Source organism: Cupressus sempervirens, chromosome 6 (assembly GCF_028749045.1).
Source record: "Cupressus sempervirens isolate cs-2001-9-10 chromosome 6, ASM2874904v1, whole genome shotgun sequence".
NCBI lineage: Eukaryota > Viridiplantae > Streptophyta > Pinopsida > Cupressales > Cupressaceae > Cupressus > Cupressus sempervirens.
This window is the reverse complement of record NC_143123.1, coordinates 188,266,322-188,282,737: the sequence shown is the minus strand read 5'-3', so window position 1 is coordinate 188,282,737 and position 16,416 is coordinate 188,266,322. Positions and strand designations below refer to the sequence as shown.

The window sequence follows — 16,416 nt, the reverse complement described above, 5'->3', positions numbered from 1 at the left end:
AAGCATTTCAAGTTTGGTTATACTCAGTGTTGGCCTCAATAGTAGTCTTGTATGGGTAAAATCAATATAAAGGTGGAATCAAAAGTTTAAAATGTTCAACTTCAAATAAGAATGGCACCTCGTTTCAAGCCCCTACACAAAAGATAAGCCTCCCAGGGGAAATAGGTCAGAAAGGGCTACTAAAGCAGCATGTATTTACTCCAATGACAATTGTGTCTTTGTCAATAGTGAATTCAACATGTCGAGTAGTAAGATCATGATAACAGAAAACCCTACATTTACCCAACCAATTTGAATGGTAAAGCAGAAAATGCATCTCTATCCAGGCAATGAGTTCACATCTAGAATATAAAGTGTTTCAAAACCAATTTGACGGTTAATCTTCCACCTTTTCACCCAAAGGAAGCCGTGGGCAGGTCGTTACTGCCTGCTCTATGCATGAGAGGTGATTAGACACTCATGATATTGAAAGATGAGCCATGCATATGCAAGTCTATTCTACCTGGGGAGTACTTGTTTGATTGATTTTTTACTCTTTAGACATTGTTTATTCCCGTATGGACCGAACTAGCTTTTGTAATTTGTACTTTCTTTTGCATACTGGAATAAGTAATTGCTCCTTGTGATGTGAATTTTTTCACCCAGATTAGGGGTTATCCAAGATTCCAAGGTAACATTTGAGTAAGTTTGACCTGTGTATGTTTATAGTGGTTAATTCCATATCAATGAATGTAGGGATTTCTTTCTATATGATTTCACACATGTTAAAGTTGAAACGACGTCCATTGCTGGTCAGATTAAGTGCAAGTATTTGTTTTTTTCAGGTCTTGTTATGAGTAGATCAATTTGCCATAAGCAAAATGTGGCATAGCCACATTATGAGCACAAGGACTTGTATCATCATTCATCTGGTTATCAGCTCTGCTTTCCTCTATTGCTTATGCTCAGCTCTGATTCTATGTTTGCTTCCTTGATAGGTATACTTACAATAGGTGTTGTAATTTGTGCTTTTAATTGGTGTCATCTCTTTTCTGGAATTCTATAAACCTCGAAGTCATACATAGTGATGATAGTACAGTGTCTGCAAACATGAACTTGGAAGATCACCAGATGCTCAAGATAGTGATGATACAGGACTCTCCTAAGAAAAACATATTAACATTTTCCAATAAAAATGAATTTGCAGAAAACAATTACAAGTAATGATAAATAAATATCAAAGATGCAAATAATAAATGCAGTGTATTCCCTATTCGAACAGACATTCAACTTCAACAGATCATTAAAAAAGGAGAGAGCCCAATTAGACTTTGATCAATCAAGAATGAAGCTCTGACTGTGGTGACTGAGAAAGCATTTTAAAATGGAAAAGTTTAACACAAATGCAGCAATAATGCCAAAATATAGCAGAAAATGCATACCATTGTCAATACACAAATTACACTACTACTTCCTTTGGATTTTAACTTTCAAGAAAAGTTTTGTGTTGTCATCAACCAATGAAACCACCTTTGGCAACCGCAACGGCAATTCATACTCTCCACACTTTGTTAGATCAGCTGGCATAATTAAATTCTCCTTTTCTAGACTCACTAGTAGTTGCCTCCTCACCTGTGCCATCCAGAAAGTAACTGAATCACAAACAATTGAATAAAACTACGAATCATACTCAAAATTAACTGCAACAAGCTTACAAGATTCTCAAGTTGTGTTCCTCCATGTACATATATAGGATGTGTCCTAGACATATTTATGCTTCCTATGAATCCTGCAACTTAACATTTCTGCACTTAAATAGAAGCACATGCCATGCTAAATTAATATGAGAAACTGTGATTGGGCTCTTGGTCACAATTGTATCATTAATTTGGAAAGTTGTTATGGTAAAGAAATCATTATCTCAAAGTCTAGAGCCCACAAGGGCATATGCATTCAGATTATAAGAATATATGGGTATGCATAATCTTTCATGAATGTGCACAAAACAACACTGCTCTGATGATGAGCTTGAGATTGGTAAGAGAAAAACGACTTTACATAAATGCTTACTGAAAGCCTTTCCTGAACTTACAAGTAATGTTTGAGATGATATATCAGTAATAACATGCATGACAATATAACATTGTTATCAAACAGCCTTGTCAAAGTTATGCATGTTAATTAAGCATATACTGGTTCACTTATATATTCCAGTTAACCTTACAGTAACTTACTAAGTTATCTAATATATTGGGGCACGCTTATTGTATATGTACCTGTGTATCCATACACATCCCAATACAAATATCTTAGAGATCAATGTTATGTATCAATACAGTTTGTGCAATATTTGGGTGTAGTGTTCAGGCAGTAGCAAGATAGGTACAGTCACATTTCGGCCATATCAAAATTGCATCTAATAACCGATCTGTCATTTCAAGGGAAGAAAATTAGTAATTATTTCAAATTTCTAGTAAACAGACCAGTTAGTTTTATTATAGTTGGATGAAGTATTGGCTAATTTGAAGCTTCAAACAAAACATTAATATCTTCCTAAGAATAATCATTTTGAGCATGCCTAACACCTGACATCCAGATAAAGGGAGTGTAAGACCTGTTCATGATTCCAAAGCATCCGGTGGTTCTTCTATGTATCCACTTGATCAAACCTAGGAAGGACTGGAGCAACATCATCTCCAAATTTATGAAGATTGTATAAGATCTAGTAAGATTTTGTTAAAATAAGATCCTTGTTGTTTAACATGAACAAATTTCTACAATCAGTCCTAGTAGAGAGATGTATATTCTGGATTCGATTGTGTGCCATATTTTTGCATCAACATTTCGAATCACACTCATTTTATCTCATCTAGCTCTTCACATCCTAATGATGGATCACTGAGTGTGATTTGAAATGTTGATTAAAAAATATGGCACACAATCCAATCCAGAATATGCATCTCTCAGCCTTGTTGTTTCTCATCCTTTCTTCAATTTTCTAGGCAATTCACAGTTGTATGGGTATCAACTAGATATTTCTAATGTCCACAATCTTAATAAAGTATTTTAATTAAATAAACTAATTAATTATTTTAATTATTAAATAAAGGAGGCCCAAATAATAAATAAACAAGTATTGTCAGCCCGTTCATATTGTAACTTTCTAGGCACTTGGAGACTTCTATAAGGAGATGGCAGGGCATTGCAAATCATCATGGATCGTATTTGACTCTTCTCTTCTTAGTATTTGTGTAGGTGGAAGGTTGACCGTAGCTCGTGCGTAGTTTCAAAGGTGGAAGATCCTCCCTAGTCTACATTTGTTGTTTCAATGGTTCGTAGCCACCCTAGTTGTTGTTGAAAATAGTGTTCCAACATTTCATTATATGCGTTAAATTTGTAAAAGTCTTCATTCGAAGACCAATCTGTATTTGACTCTTGGTCTGAAATTATCATAATGAAGATCTATTGGATATAATCCCTAGTGTTAGCATTATTTAATTCAACGTTCCTTCCTGAAGATCTATATGTTGTTAGTTATTCATATTTTACGAAAAAAAGTTATTTCCTATCCTTGGCAATTCAATTTCAAATTGCATGATTCCATGTTTGATCTTCAATAATCATTTGCATTGCATTCCGAAGTCGAGGGGTCGAGATCCAAATCTAGTGGTGGAGATTTTTCTTGTTGTCATACAGCAAAAACAATTCGAGAGAGGAAAGTGATCTTGAGATTGCCGTGCGTGTTGAGTGTTAAGTGGTGAAGGCGGTTGACAGTGTCGAGTGGCAATGTTGGTTGGCAATGTCGCGTAGTAGTGTCGGTTGACAGTGTTGGGTGGCCATGTCGAGTGGCCATATCGGGTGGTGATTCAGTTGGCAACGTCAGGTGGCATTGTTGGTTAGCAATGTCAAGTGGCGACACTGATTGGCAGTGTCAGGTGGCAATGTCGGGTGGTGATGGCGGGTGGCAATGTCCCAACTAGTACAATTGCACTGTGTTGACTAGTCCGATGGCAATGCTCATTGGTAGGGTGAATGTGCTACCGAGTAGGGTAGAAGGTCTATACCATTCAAGTGTGTCGTTCGGTACATCACAGCGGTATCAGAGTTGGTGATCTTGCCAGCCTGTGTGAGGAGATATGGCGTCGAGTGATGGATAGTGGTGGTTGAATGCACTATAGAAGATTGGTGATGAGCTTAGTGACAATGTTGATATTTTATAAGACATATTGGAAGCATGTTTGAGCAAGGTGAGCCAATCACCTTCAAGATTTAAATAGAGGACCCTTGCTCTGATTGTGGCCGCATTAAGACAACCCTATTTATTGAGACACCATGATAGAAATCAAGTTAGTAGTTGCAGCGAGACAAGGAGAGATTTTGAGAATCTCGACTCCTTGAGCACCTTATGATGATGACACCCTAATAGAGATATTGCAGTTGATTATGACATCTTTCATAGCCTTGAGGACATCAGTAGGGATCTGCTTGCTAGAAGGTTGAAAATACGCGGTCATTTGTGCAAATATCAAAGTACTCTCCTCTTTGATCTAGGATTGCAAGATTTGATCCATGATATGTTTCATCACTTTTTGGTCACCATAAAGGAGCACTATGGTAATAAGACTTTCTCTATCATGGAGAATATTATGGTTTCATGTATTGAGGAGATGAATATAATTTCCCAACTTGTCATAACAATGCTATGGGTTGTTTATAATCAAGAATGCATCCCTTCTATTGTGGCATGTAGATTGGTCAATAGTTTATTCAAGCACTACAAAGAAAATTTGACATCTCAGTTGCACAAGGCTAAGCAGGTTGGTGATGGCAATAAAATTGATGACGACAATGAAGTCACATGAGGATATGCAAGAATCTATTGCTGCATCTACAAGTGGAGAAAACCTAAGCCTACATGACAAAAGAAAGGTTGAAGAGGATACTTTCACGCAACTTTTTTGGAAGCCAACATTGATCAATCAGGAACATGAAGATGTGGACACTACCAGTAATCCTTTTCATGGGCAAAGCTCACAATTGGTCTGGTATAGATTTATCCTTCGATCGTGTTTTATGATTGGCTCTTTTCGGATCCTAGTGGTTTTCGGCATGGCAATGTTTATATCAAAGTGGCACAGTGGAAGCTTGATGGCGATACACTCGTCTTGACTACATCCAATTGTGTTTAGGATGGAGTTGTCAGTTGATACAACTACCATCATCCGCACTTGATTTGGGATTTTAGAGCTTCACTATGGGCAATCGATTTGAAAGCGGATTGCTTGAAGACAAGCAATCTCTGGTCGACAAGGATTTGTAATTATTTTATTTTATTATTCAATTTAATTATTTTATTTTATTATTAAATAAAGGGGGCTGAAATAATAAATTAATAAAGTATTGTTAACCCATTCATATTATCACTTTCCAGGCACTTGGAGACCTTTATTAGGAGATGGTGGGCATTGTGAATCATCATGGATTGTATTTGAGTCTTCTTTGTATTTTCATAAGCTGAAGGATGAAGGTAATTTGTGCGCAGTATCGGAGGTGGAAGATCCTCCCTAATCTGCATTTGTAGTTTCAGTGGTTCACAACTACCCTAGTCTATCATTGGAGATATCATTCTGATATTTCATTTTATGCATTGATTCTATAAAAGATTTCATTTGAAAGCCAATCTATATCTGACTCTTGGTCCAAAATTGTCATATTGAAGATCCATTGGATATAATTTAAAGTGCTATCCTTATTTAATATAAAGTTCCTTCCTAAAGATCTATCGTCTCTTAGTTATTTACATTTTAAGAATATGGATTCTATCTTGTCCTTGGCATTCGATCTCAACTTGCATGATTTTGTCTTTGATCTTCAATAACCATTGTATTGCATTCCGAAGTCACGGAGTCAAAATCTAAATCTAGTGGCAAAGGTTTGTCTTGCTATTGTATGGCAGAAACAATATGAGGGAAGTGATCTTTTGGGATTGGCCTACCTATTGAGTGTAGAGTGACGGTGTCAGTTGGCAATGTCAAGTGGCAGTATCAATTAGCAATGTTGAGAAACAGTTGGCAGTGTCAGGTGGTAATATTGGATGGCAGTGTCAGGTGGCGAAGTTGATTGGCAATTTCATGTGGCGGTGTCAATCGGTAGTGTCTGGTGGCAATGATGATGCCAGGTGGTAGTGTACTGACTGGTACAATGGCAATGTGCTGATTAGTACAGTGGCAGTGTTGACTAGTATGGTGGTAATGTGCTACGAGTAGGGTGGAAGGTCAATACGTTGAGGTGTAATGTTTAGTAAATCACAATAATTTCCTACCTTTTGAATGTTATTATGAATAGCATTTAAAATACTTCTTATCATCTTATGTACAAGTCATCTTTACACAGATCATCTTTATTTTCTTGCAAATGATCACAGAGCCTAGGAATATCATTTATATGTCTATAATCTAAGGAAGGTTCCCTTTTTCAGGTTTAGAGGGCTGGAAAGAAAACCCGAACATGGACACAAATCAATCTCCTAAATGTAAGATACTCATAAGGGACGATGTCTTCCATCCTTGTGCAAAGAAACTTCTCCTTCTTCATACCTCTGAAGTATGCCTTCTCTAGGAAGACTTTGTACCATACCACAAAAAGGATGTGTTTCTTCAATTATTCTTTTCCCCTTTTCTTTGTCCTTTATCTTTTCTGGAAGGATTTAAAACCTTGATTAATAGGTTCTTCTATTTCAACCACATTATAGCTTTTCTATGGTTGGAAGAACTAAAGGAGGATCTAACAAAATGGAAAGAATCTTCAAAAGGATTATAGTAAACTGCTACATTACTAGGTTCAGCAATGGGAATCTAGACGCATGCTTAAGGTCGAGCGGGGCCCCAATTTGAGTCAAGTCCATGTCCAAGTTTATTGTTCCAATCAATAGTCAAGCCAATAGCCTCAGCAATTTATAACATACCCATGATTGATCTCTGGAGTTTTGCTTAGCAATTGTCATACACATGGTCTAAAAACTATAGACCCCAATGTTTTAAAGATTATAATAATGTATTAATGTAAGCATAATCCTAAAGATTTTTTATAAATTCATTGATGCATATATAATATACTATAATAATATATATATACACATTATACATTATAATATATACTTATATATTCTAGACAATTTAGCTAAGTTGGCTCATGTTTGGGGTCTGGTTCACTGGTCAATCAGTGAAACTGACCCCAAACATGAGCCAACTTAACTAAATTGTCTAGAAAACAAACTCTTTCGTAAAATGCTTCCTTGGTTTCCATTTAATTCATGTAAAGGTTTAGTAGCTTCTAACAGTTTGAGAGCTAAAATTTTCATCCAACCATATCACCATCCTGGAGGAATATCAATAGTGTTGATATGGCTTTTTTGGAGTTGGAATCCTCCATTTAGAATTTTTGCATATAGCAGGTCTCTAATATCGTCATATGCTTGGTATTTGTCATAGCATATAAGGCTTGAGCCCAAGAAACAAAGGTCAACTCTATGCAAGGGAATTCAAAACTTAGTTGTTTTCTAGGGAAATAAGTAAAATCCACCCCTTGACTACTATAATTTTTTTATTTCTTCAACATCGATCAATAACCTAATCAACCAAGAATCTTCCATTTAATTAGAAAGGGATTCGAAAATTCCTGGTTCACCATGGTGGCAACATCATAATATACATTTTTACTTGATAGTCCTAAACTTCCATAATCCCTAGACCCAGACTTAAGCCTCAAGGGTTCACTCTTGATGATCATGCCTATGTATCCTCTTGTGGGAAGTCAAAGGCTTCATTGTTCACACAAAGAGAGTGTACTCTCCTTGGGATGAGATGTCCAATCTCTTTTTAAAACATGACTATTAATTAAGTATAATCTATTAACTTGGTCCCATAACAATTAATGGTACCCATTGTCATCATGCAATGTCCCTAATTTTGACAAGTCTATGCAATTGATGGAGTTAGCTCATCATAGCGACCCTTGTGAGCTAACGAGGTGTTTTGGGGGGTCTCAATTGTGGACTTGCCAGTTGCTACTTTTGGCAGTGCAGTGGGTGGCTTCAGCAATTGGTCGTGACCTACAGTTAATAAAGTAATAAATTGCATGAGCTCTTATTTATTTATTAATCATTGTGTTGCATTACTATAATAATGTTTATATTATTATAGTAATGACTTCAAGAGATATTTCTAAAAAGCAAGTTGGAAAGTTTCTAGTATTGAGTTCTTTTGGAAAACTTCCACAATTTCTGAAGTGGAGTTTTAAGGAAACTTTGGCCGACAAAAGCTTATAAATGAGAGCTCATTTCATTGGGAAACCAAGCTTGAAAATATATTTTCTTTTGTGCCTTTGTGGTTTTTCCCTGGGTTCTGAATTGTATGCCCTTGCTGATGTATAAGGGTTGGAAATTCTGAGAACTGCACTTGCAATTTAGCTGCTGAGGTATAGCTAAGATTGCCTAACTTCTCACCTGTTCATCACTGTAGCTGAGAAGTGTTTTCATTCCACTGCTGAAGTATAGTGGATTTGTTATTGGTTAGATATTTTCCTTACTGTGTCTACTTTGGCTTGGAGATATCTGGTGTGGAAGGTTGATGTTTTATGCTGAGATTCTACATTGGTTTTGCTGACTAAATTAATAAAGAAAGGTCTGTGTTCTTGGTTGGAAACATCTACAAAATTCTGCAATTCTGGGCAATACATTCCTAACGTCATTGGGGCTGCTGTTTTGGTAGGTGGAATTGCTCATATTATCAGCTGCTTGCATCCATTTTCAGTGGACGATTTTTGACTAATTCAGTCCCAATTCGAACTACTTGTTCAAACGCCCAGGTGGGGCGAATTTCCATCAGCAATCCATAGACGCCCATACTGGTTGATTCATCAGGGCTGCGATCACTCTTGACTGAACATCTGTTAATGCAGTTGGTTGTGCCTAGACTGGGAGAAATGGTTTTCAGCATGCATCCTTGGGCTGTGAAATCGAGCTACAGGTTCTGAAATATTTAATTGTAATTTGCCCTTACTATAACATATGAAAGTCTTTTCAATTTAATAAATTACAAGCACTGTTTTGAAAAGGTTAATTCTTTTGCAATTTATCGTCTAAATATTTAAAGAGCAGATATATGATCAAAAAATTAGAAAACTTTGAAACAATAATATGTTCATCAAGATTTGAATTGGGAGCCAACTAGGGGTTTTTACACATCAAGTGTCGGTTCTATATCTATCATCACCATCATTGGTTATGTCAATGTACACATGCACACAGAGGTCATCTCACAAATCACCAATTAATAACTCGAGCATACATCACATATATGCAAAAGACTAGCACATAAACATCATGTGTGCATAAGATGGTCAGCTTTAGCATCCATCACAAACATGGTGAGTAGTTCCCACATACAGCTTAAGATGATAGTAAGTGGCTCATAAAAGAATCATAAAGGCACAAGTGACAGGCTTATAGAAGCATCGCGAATAACATAAAGACTAATTCATAAATGAATCACAAAGACATTAGTTAATGGCTCATACAGACATAATGCATAAAATGGTCATAGGCTTTGTACAATGGCTAACCACCGCCCATCCATAGTGCATCCTAGAGAGAGGGAGTGATAGTTTGTGGACTACACCATGGGTTTCATTCATTTTCCTAGTGTTTTGCACAAGAAGATGCTTGGAAAGAGGACTCGGTGTATCTCAAACTACACCGGGGGTTTGTCCTCAACCCAATAAGGTCAGGCATACCATCAATCAACTTGAAAGAGGACTCAATGCATCCCATACTACACTGTGGGTCCATCCTCAATGCCACGGATATCCATGAGCAGTGGACCAACCTAGCCCAATGGACTCCAACTACAATTGCCTAAGGTCACTAGCGATAAGTCTATCCAACCAAGAAGAAGTAGATTTTGTCATATACCACCTAGTGACCTTAGTGATATTGTCATCTATCTTCTTCACAATCCCAAGTGAACCCTCTTGATGCCACAACTAGCTCCAATTACTACTTCACACATGGTAAGGAAAATATCCCTACAACCATCATCGTATCAAATCTGGATAGCCCCTAGAAACCATTCACCTCCATGAACTAAGTAAATGTTGTCTAATCCAAAAGATACATAGTAGCTCTAAGCATTATTAATTTGGATGAGGGCCTGGCTCAATTTGCCAGAGTTTCCTATTATGAAACACAAAGTCACCAAGTCTAGTCTCCCCCTATCTCATGTGGTTCCAAAGGACATGTCCTTCCAGAATCACTAGTCACATTAAAAAGTTTATCTAGGCAAACTGCAATTTAAAGGGGGTGCTCTACCCAATTCTTGCAACTTAAAAAATAAAAAATAAATAACCATCTGCTATCGGCACAATCCAATGAAAAATTGCTAAATGTTATCATATCATTCCTAGGTAGTCTTGGCAACTTCACGAATGTCAACTAATTCCTTGTAGTAGCCCAAACATCGATCATTGGCATGATCCAATGATTGCTTGTCACCGCATAAATATCACAATGGTTCATAATTGTGAGAGTGACAAGAAACATAGTGCTAAACAAATAAATAAGTAAAACTCAATTGATTGATTTAGGACTGTATACATAGATTCATGTAAGGCAAGGGTAAAGCTATACAAACACATAACAAACATAGAATCAATACAAGATGGTCTCCTTTAAATCCTACAAAAGAGAGAAGGTCAAATAAATTTATCCACATTAAAAAGTCTATCCAGGCACACTACAATTTAAAGGGGGTTCTATACCCAATTCCTACAACCTAAAAAATAAAAAATAAATAAGCATCCGCTATCAGTACGATCCAATGAAAAATTGCTAAATGTTATCATATCATATCTAGGTAGTCTTGGTAGCTTCACGAATGTCGACCAGTCCTTTGTAGTAGCCCAAACATCAATTATTGGCATTATCCAGTGATTGCTTGTCACTGCATAAAAATCCTAGTGGTTCACAATTGTAAGAGTTACAAATAACATAGAGCTAAACAAATAAATAAGTAAAACACAATCGACTAATTTAGGAGTGTATACATAGATTCATGTAAGGCAAGGGTAAAGCTTCACAAACACAGAATCAATACAAGACGGTCTCCTTTAAAGCCTACAAAAGAGGGAAGGTCAAATAAATTCGGAACAAACCCAATACCTAGAGTTATTCCCCCCTTGACCCTTCCCCTACAAACTTGAGGTCTCAAGGATATCCTTCCCCTAGGGACCACCTATGTTCCTGCTTCCAAAAAGGTCTTAAGTTACACATGCTTCTCCTCACAAGGCTTCTCAAAGGACACCTACATACTAGTTCTCAATGGGTTGGGTTGATTTCTCAACCCGAATTCACCTCGGTTCACACAAATCCCATGGGAAAGTATTTCCATTGGCAAGTCAAATGATAGGTTTAATTTAGGTTCTTATACTCAAGGGGTTGATAAAACAAATTTGTAGCCATAAAATCCTAATCCCAATGTTTAAATACCATTGTATACTTGTATCATATGTACATTAAGCTAAGAACGTAAAATGTCATTAAAGTTACTTATCACACCTATTGCCACTTCAATATAATGTCTAAATGCTCCATAGTTATGTGCATCCCAATATCTCCAAAAATAGAACATTCTACTAATATTTTCAATATCACAAGTATTTAGAATGTCATAGGTATGACAATCTAGGTGTATCCTTAGAAATGATTCTTACACAATTTTACCATCATTGTATATATTCCATGATGATTCTCTTATCAAAATTATTGTTCTTAAGAGGTCAATAAATATCATGTAGTCATAATGTTGATATAAAGCAAGACCAATGCAAAAATCCTCAAGGCTTTGGGTAGGGTCCCACTTCAATATGGTTCAATCATATTGAGTCCCATAAAATATATGACATCATCCTAATAAAGATATATAAATTCATTTTGATCCTCGAAAGACATGTCAATGTTTCCAAATGTGTTAAGAATTATTACTATTCGAGTCACATTCAATACAAGTGGCAACACTAGGATAGTGTCTTCATATTAGGTACACTCCATAATATTAGTGATAAAAATATTCTTATCATTCTACTTTCCTCTTCCTTATGGTGTAACTCATTCTTCTTATAATAGCTTGGTTTTTGGACTACATAAACTTTAGCACTTAAAATCTATAAGTAAATCGTTCTTTAATTGTGGATATCAATATGGTAGAATAGCCAACCCATTATAAGATTATTTAATATGATAATTGGATATAAAGAACTCATGTTCAAAACTCATCGACTAAACTTATACTTGGTTTTATTAAGTATAATTTCACATGATATAGCATTGTCTTGATCTTAAAAGTTATTGTCTTCAAGGTAAGTGTGCCATGTATATTATAGTGCATTATTCAACTATAAAGAGGCTCACCTTAGTAAAGGGTGAATTTGCTTTACATGGAAGTAATATGAACACCGTACTAAATATTAAAAATGATATCTGTTAAGTCGTCATATCAAGATGTGCTCATGATAATAATAATAATAGTACTCTTAAAGACAATCCATTATTAGAATATTATAATGTCTCTTTAATGGTCATCTTAGTTAGTATTTAGTTTATTAGGTAGTTTCTATTTCTATCTTTAGTTCACGATTGTTTCTTTTAGAAACATTGTCTTTGTAAATCTATATAAAGAGGTTTCATCTCCTTTGTTTAATACAACTACAGCAACATCAATTTACCATAACATGGTATCAGAACAGGTCGATGGAATTTCATAAAATTTGGCAATTTTTTTAAGAAAAATTCGAGTCTCTTTTGTTCTGGAATTTTTTCCAGAAATTTGCTTTTCGACTTTTAGAAATAAATATCGCTCGAGGTAATTTATGAAACTTTTGTGGTTGTCTTTGAGGACTTTTTACTAGAAATCGCAAGCCTGGTTAAGGGTTTTGATCCAGCGATTTTTTAGCTACACCAAGTCTTTGCTTTTTTAGGGTTGCATGTACTTGCACGTGCTTGCATGTTTGTTGCATGCGCTGGTTTACCATGTGAAGTCTTGTGTTTTGCTGCCCTTAAAAATATTTGATGGATTTTCATAAAAAAAAATGATGAGTTTTCATTTTTCCTTCAAAAAAATTATTATTATATAATTCACAAAGTTGTGTGGGATTCTTTTGTGGGTTTATAATTTTTTACTCCAAAATTATCTAGTGGGTTTTATCATTTTTCCTAAATAAAAAAAAAAGCTTTGTATTGTCTGGTTTTAATGATTTTTCACCTCAAAAATCATGTTGGGTTTTGATTAATTTTTCACCTCAAAAATCATGTTTGGTTTTTTCGCTTTTTCTCCTAAAAAGAATTGCTTTTTTTGGCAATCCGTTTTGGGGCATCATGCTCATTTGCAAAGTTTGGAGAGTTTGTCGATTTTTCCTCAAAATCCTACTAGTTGTTCTTAGTGTTTTTTTAGGGTTGCATGTACTTCCATATTTGTTGCATGTGCTTTCATGTTTGTTGCATGTGCTTGCATGCGCTAGTTTACCATGCAAAGTCTTGTGTTGTGTTTTGCCGCCCTATAAAAATATTTAATGGGTTTTCATAAATTTTTCCCTTCAAAAAAATTCTCATGGGCTTTCATAGTTTTTTCCCTCAAAAAATTTCTGATTCTGTAATTCACAAAGTTGAGTGGGATTCCTTGTGAGTTTATAATTTTTTCCTCCAAAATTATCTGGTGGGTTTTATCGTTTTTCCTAAATACAAAAACAAAGCTTTGAATTGTCTGGTTTTGATTGATTTTTCACCTCAAAAATAATGTTGGGTTTTGATCAATTATTCATCTCGAAAATCATGTTCGATTTTTCCGATTTTTTTGCTAAACAGAATCATGTCCATTTGCAATCCACTTTGGGGCATCATGCTCACCTGCAAAGTTTGGAGGGTTTGTCAATTTTTCTTCAAAATCGTGATAGTTTTTCTCAGTGTTTGGCTCTCTCTCTAGGGAAGAGAAGTTTTGTTATCCAACATCAGGTTGGATATTTTGTGATGATTTCTAGTCAAATGTTTTGTGTCAGACTCTTGTCTCTTGTTGCAAAGCATTCTAAAGAAGGGGACATCCTTCTCTGTTATTTTCTAGATGGATTTTGGCTTCTTGGTCATTAACATTTTTCAGATCCAAGGGGGCTCTTAGCAGTAATAAATTGTTTTAAAGAATTTGTGACCAAAAGACAGCAGTTAGACAATGACCAATGAGAAGGGTATTAGAATATTATAATGTTTCTTTAATGGTCATCTTAGTTAGTATTTAGTTTATTAGGTAGTTTCTATTTCCATCTTTAGTTCACGATTGTTTCTTTTACAAACATTGTCTTTGTAAATCTATTTAAGGAGCTTTCATCTCCTTTGTTTAATAAAACTACAGCAACATCGATTTACCATAACACCCATAAATTGTTATATACTAATATTTCCCTGTGAAGTACAAAATGTTCTATAGCTTTCATTGCATGCACAATGTTGTTTATGCTAACCTCAATTTGTACAAATATCTCAGTTCAATGAGGTATAACTATAAGGGATTTTATTTTCATAAAAGGAAAATACAATAAGAGAAATGTTGCAGTAGTATTATGCCATTGCAAAACATAGAAACATTTACCCATAAGAAATTGCCGGTTATACTGGCTCCACAAGTTCTTTCTCTAAATTATTTTTAGCCTGCTGGAAATGAATCATCGAATCTTCACATCTAAAATAGAGGTGGGTGAAATGATTATTCCTATGAAGTACAAAAAAGTTCTATAGCTTTCATTGCATGCTCAATGTTTCTTTATGCTAAGCTCAGTTTCTACAAATATCTCAGTCCAATAAGGCATAAGGGATTTTGTTTTTATAAAACGAAAATAAAAATAAAGGAAATGCTGCAGAGGTATTATGGCATTGCAAAACAGAGAAACGTCATTTACGCATGTAATTAAAACACTATATTTGTTAAGTCATCGTATCAAGATGTACAAGTGATAATAATAATAGTACTCTTAAAGGCGGCCCATTAATTATTATATGATAATATTTCCCTGTGAAGGACAAAAAGTTCTATAGCTTTCGTTGCATGCACAATGTTTGTTTATGCTAAGCTCAGTTTGTACAAATATCTCAGTTCAATGAGGCATAACTACAAGGGATTTCGTTTTTTATAATTAAAAAATTATATAAGAGAAATGTTGCAAAGGTATTATCGCATTGCAAAACATAGAAACATTTACCCATATGAAATTGCTGTTTATATGTACCAATGATTGTCTCCCCTACCATGCCATTCAGATCTATCTGGTCCTGTAAGGAAATTCAGGTGCGGAAACAGCTTCCTACACTAATCTCATAAGGAAAGTATGATGCAAATCCTATTAAAATCTTCTACACTTACAGATTCAATATCATGTAAACAACAATATTGCAGCCAAACATGCATACAGAAAATAGACAGAGAAAGGAACACATAACACAAGGATTTGCCGGTGGGGAAAAACCTTTCGGTAAAACAACCCCACCCCTTCAGAACCTGCACAATGTATTATCTTCAACACGAGGTTACAATACACTTGCAATGCAAGTTCAACATCAACAACAGAAGACTCCATTAGCTACTCGCAGTACCAACAATACACCTTTTTCGCATCACATCTCTTCGCAAACCCTAAAAACGCTTATAACATGCGCTTCACTTTAGGGCTACTCCCAAAAGGTAAACCGTATTAGGGTTTTACCATTCTCCGAGAAAATAGGAACCCCAAATATCTTAGTTGCCACATGTCTTCACCTGTCATTGAATCTTCCTAACATAGCTCTTACGTGTCATAGGAATCTGTCATAGCAAAACATAGAAACATTTACCCATATGAAATTGCTGTTTATATGTACCAATGATTGTCTCCTCTACCATGCCATTCAGATCTATCTGGTCCTGTAAGGAAATTCAGGTGCGGAAACAGCTTCCTACACTAATCTCATAAGGAAAGTATGATGCAAATCCTATTAAAATCTTCTGCACTTACAGATTCAATATCATGTAAACAACAATATTGCAGCCAAACATGCATACAGAAAATAGACAGAGAAAGGAACACATAACACAAGGATTTGCCGGTGGGGAAAAACCTTTCGGTAAAACAACCCCACCCCTTCAGAACCTGCACAATGTATTATCTTCAACACGAGGTTACAATACACTTGCAATGCAAGTTCAACATTAACAACAGAAGACTCCAGTAGCTACTCGCAGTACCAACAATACACCTTTTTCGCATCACATCTCTTCGCAAACCCTAAAAACGCTTATAACATGCGCTTCACTTTAGGGCTACTCCCAAAAGGTAAACCGTATTAGGGTTTTACCATTCTCCGAGAAA

At 35.6% G+C, this 16,416-nt stretch overlaps 1 protein-coding gene across 1 annotated transcript in view; it reads right to left on the bottom strand.

Moving 5' to 3' along the window:
* Nucleotides 1–1,179: 1,179 nt before the first annotated feature.
* LOC149551881 (Ribosomal protein L9/RNase H1) overlaps nucleotides 1,180–16,416 on the bottom strand; it is an 81,397-nt gene continuing 66,160 nt past the window's right edge. The window contains exon 5 of the mRNA XM_089787382.1: nucleotides 1,180–1,611. Within this exon, the coding sequence (XP_089643508.1) occupies nucleotides 1,447–1,611 (165 nt within the window). The 3' untranslated portion in view covers nucleotides 1,180–1,446. The remainder of the gene's footprint in view (nucleotides 1,612–16,416) is intronic.